General features: G+C 49.4%; 1 protein-coding gene across 1 annotated transcript in view; it reads right to left on the bottom strand.

The window, feature by feature from the left end:
* Positions 1-1101: 1101 nt before the first annotated feature.
* The window catches only part of EDF1 (endothelial differentiation-related factor 1), a 3523-nt gene continuing 322 nt past the window's right edge, over positions 1102-4302 (bottom strand). Inside the window, exons 2-5 of the mRNA XM_009890304.1 lie at positions 4188-4275; positions 2956-3116; positions 2244-2337; positions 1102-1668 (exon numbers count right to left, since the gene is read on the bottom strand). Coding sequence (XP_009888606.1) covers positions 1607-1668; positions 2244-2337; positions 2956-3116; positions 4188-4275 — 405 coding nt within the window. The 3' untranslated portion in view covers positions 1102-1606. The remainder of the gene's footprint in view (positions 1669-2243; positions 2338-2955; positions 3117-4187; positions 4276-4302) is intronic.

Below are 4302 nucleotides of genomic sequence, written 5' to 3'. Positions count from 1 at the left end.
TGCCCGGTCCTGCCCCCCCCCCGGGCTGGGCAGATCAGCGGGTGCTGCACGGGGCACGAGCCCCTTCCCATGCCCAGGATTAAGCACAAGAGCTCCCACGGGGAGGAAGACCAGTGCTTCTGCTGCGTTTCGAGGGAGGGTGGGCAAGACTGGAGAGGTGGCCCAGAGGGCAGGGAGCAGGGCAGGGGCCACCATGCAGCACAGCCGAGGGCAGAGAGCAGCCATGACCCCACTGTATAGGTGCCCACCTACTGCAGGACTGCCCACATGCCTTTCAAATGATTTTGATAATTTGCATTTAAAGGTTATCAGGAAAAAGAAGGATGTTGCTGAGGCACAGGCTGGGCTCAGGGCAAGGGCATCCACACCTGCACCTAGGCCACCTTTAGCCCAGGACCCCTCTCTTTGCTCCCCAGCTTTCAAAACTTAACACCATGCAGCCCCTACGCAGCCCACAGCCAAACCCACCACCAAGCACAACAGCAGCCAGACTGATTCAGATCCCCACTAGGGGGATTAACTCAACCCCCTGAGCTTGTCCGGAGGGTATCAGGTTGTCCTGCTTTCCCAGATTGCGACCGACACGTTTTTTTCCTCTCACCCTGCTGCAGATAGCTCTCCCTTCAGCTCTGCCCCACTTCAGTTATGCCACACAATCACGTCGAGCACCATCCCTACAGCTCTGCTGCAGCACTGGCCTGGCTATACCCTGCAGGAACGAGCCCCCAGCCAAGCTGTGCTCCTGGCAGCTGGGTGAGGGCTGAGGCGAGAGATAACGAGGGCTCTGGCTTCACGGAAATGCCCAGCTGAGTGTCTCCGCACCCACTCTGCTCTGTAGAACTCCACAGGCTCCACTCACCTCCACACAAGACAGAACCACAGGAGTGATTTCATCTCTGGGCTGCAAGCCAAAGCCGCAGTCCTCACCGCCAGGGAAAGGAGCAGACCAGCCAGGAAGGCTGCGACAACACCGGCCCTTACCCCAGACGCTCCAGGTAGCCCCACTAATTGTGCTTCCAGAATGAAGAGGGTTCTGCAGCTCCAGCCACACCAAGAACAAAAAATTTACTACCAGCTGGTAAACACGCAGCAAGTACCCTGTGCAACTGAAGGGTATCAAACTTTATTATAGATCTCTTTTAAAACAGACTGGAAGGAACAAACAAAAATGTCATTGTGATGCAGTGACCGAGTTATCATTTCAAATGCAGACACTGATCAACCCCCCACTCTCCCAAATTATTTATATATAATATATCCCACCCATCCCACAAATTATTTCCAATTAAATGATCACATTTCAGACCACCCAAAGTGTCTTAACATTAGCTGCTTCTAAACACCAAGACGCACATGTTTTTCAGATGTGGTACTTTTTGGGGTTTAGTTCTTCAATCTCTGGAAAGGAGGAAGGAAAAACAAAAATCAGGAAAATTGCTTCTTTAAGGTTGCCTTTTTACAGCAGGTACAGATTCGGCAGATTTCCCCCCCAAAGCAAGTCTGAAACCCTCTTGTTCAGCTTGGCAATACAAAGAGAGATTCTGGTGGTTAAGGAGAACCAGCCAGACGAGATCAGTCTGGACAAACTGATTTCGAGGCTTTGTTGTCATTTCCCTTTGGGGCCAGTTTCCAGTGGTTTTCCAATATCCTTCCCACGCAGTTTAAGGCCTGGAATAAGACAAAGGAGACAACCACCATCAGCACTCCATCATTCACCTGATAACTTTATTTCCTCAAATTTTTGCTATAAGGAAGAAAACATCCAAAAAAAGAGGGCAGGGAACCGGAGTTAGGGAGAATTCTATTTTAGTTTCTACGAGCACCAGACTACTTTCAGACAAGGCTCTGGTTCTTGCTTGTGCACCATCTTCCCAGAAAATGGTATCTAAACCAGCCTAGGAACGCAACATCCACACTAGCAGCTGCAAGATACTTTCCCAAGGATAATCAGGCCTTCATGGGTCTCAGTATCTCATTGATTTTTGGGGGGAAGCATACAGGGGTGGTCCCCAGGGCATGGCTCCATCTATGAAGATGAAGAACAAAAGAAAAGAGCTCTGAGTTCTGGTTTCAGTCAGCAGATCCAAGTTCTATCAGAACATGGCTCAATGACACCGCGCCCACAATAACCTATAGCCAGCAACTGTTCCAGATGTGGAAAATGTAACTGACATAAACCAGAACATCCCTCCTGGGCACAGAAAGCATTGTCAGTATTTTTGAAGTCTCCTTTCTTAACTTACCAATGGCTCTTTCGATCTTGCCCATAACCTGGTTATTGGGGATTGCTCTTCCTGATTCATAGTCAGCAATAACTTGTGGTTTTTCATTGATTTTCTATAAAGAGAGGATGCATCTCAAACACAGCAAACACTTAGCACCAACCCCCGAGAACTCACACAGACAAGTAACAACAGCCTCTAATTTTACCAGGATCGGAAGTCAGAGTGCTACTTCGAGGCTTACTCCATCACCACTATCACCTCCCTCCACTCGTTGAGTGTCGCAGCAATGGTGACACCCATCCTGGATAGACTTCAACCTCCCTCAGCCTCTCAAGAGGAGCAGTAACACTACATATCACTGTTCCTTAAGTCAGCTGCAAGCTACTGAACACTGCATCAGTCCCAGGTGGTACAAAAAAACCTCACAGTGGTGCTGAGTTGATCGGAGGAGAGGGGGGTAAAAAAGTCTCCTACCAGCTCACCAGCCACAGCAACGCTCTGTCTCCAAGCAGGTGTTCAAGGACTGCATAGATAAACCCCTAAAACATCTCCTAGATAACTAATGTGACCTGGAGATCAGACATCAGAGATGTTGCGTTCACCAAACTTCCTCCTCACGATACCATCCCACTTCAGTTGCCCACCAGGGGACAGGAGAAGTGTCCACCTTCACCTTGAGATGACTAAACCTGCCTCAGGAGAGCAGAAGCAGGCCCCAGGCTATACTCACTGTGGCCAAGTCCTTCTGTGTCATGCCCTTGCTCTGTCGGCCCTGCTGGATCACTTTGCCCACCTCCAGCGGAACTCTGTCATGGTGCAGCTCTTCTGTTTCTCGGTCGAGCTTGGCCGTGTTCTTTGTAATAAAGTGTTGTTTGTTTTGGCCTGCTGCCCCTATCATTCAAAGCAAGAAAAAAAAAAAAAAACCAACAACAAACCAAGGACAAAAAAACAAGGCTCAGAGTTGCGCCAAAAAGTATCAAAGCGCTTTTTCTAAGCACTCAGCTGCCCAGGATCCCAGGGACCTTTCAAGATTTCAACATGCCAACATCAGCACTAATCTCAACCAGACCCTGTCCACCAGGGAACATGTTATCTTAATCCTGTTAATGCTGATGTCTAAACACAGTCATGCAGGGCCCTCCCCTTTCTCTACTTCACATCTGAACTTCACTCCAGATAGGCAAGATCTTGCTATTGCCTGGGGATTTAATATTCAAACCACTCCAGACACACGTTTGTGCTACAAAGTGTGAGGGGGGTTAAAATATTTGAATTTGTATCTTGTTTGCTCAGGTGTAAGGCAGCATGAATAAGCGGCTTTTAATGAATTTTCTGATGCCTTTTATAAGTAAATTCTAGCCCTACTTAGCTTTGCTGAAAGCCTAAGGTTCAAGAGCATGCTATTTATTTTGTTTCATTACAGTTTAAACATTTAAGTCATGGTTTGAATCCTTTCTCTCACATTAGTCTCTTGATAAAGCTGACTAAACCTCATGCGAGGATCATCTATTTATTTGTTTCCAACCACCATAAATCTCACCCCTATGGTGAGAGAATCTAAGAATTTACATTGGACAGGAAACAGTGAATTTGTGAAGAGCAATGCCACAGGAAGATAAGCAGTCACTGAAATCCTTAAGCATGGTTATCAACAGGAGAAACAAGCTGCAAAAACCGGGAGTTTAAGTTTTGTGATCATGAAAGCTCTCCCCCCCCCCCCCCTGCCACTAGCCAGCTCTCAGCTCTGGGCAACCAGAAACAGGGAGCTAGCTACAAGAGATCGCTCCCTCCTTCCCCGGGGTGCTGCCCCCGATTCCCCGGTGGTCCTCAGCTCTAGGCAGCCCCTAACTGGGAAGGACTTTGGGCTTAGCTAGGAGGGCTGCTGCCTTCTGCACCCCCCGCCTCTTCCGGGCGACCACCCCCCCCGGCGACTGAGAGGGAGCCAGGCCGCGGGATACCCACACTTCTTGGAGGTCTCCACGTCCTCTCCGCGCCGCTGGGCCGCCAAGATGGCCTGGGGAGGGGAAAAGGGGCCGAGGTGAGCGCTTCGCTACCCGCATTCGCCCCCTCAACATCC

The sequence above is a fragment of the Charadrius vociferus genome, unplaced genomic scaffold (assembly GCF_000708025.1).
Source record: "Charadrius vociferus isolate BGI_N301 unplaced genomic scaffold, ASM70802v2 scaffold398, whole genome shotgun sequence".
NCBI classification, from domain to species: domain Eukaryota; kingdom Metazoa; phylum Chordata; class Aves; order Charadriiformes; family Charadriidae; genus Charadrius; species Charadrius vociferus.
This window is presented reverse-complemented; position numbering and strand designations above follow the sequence as displayed.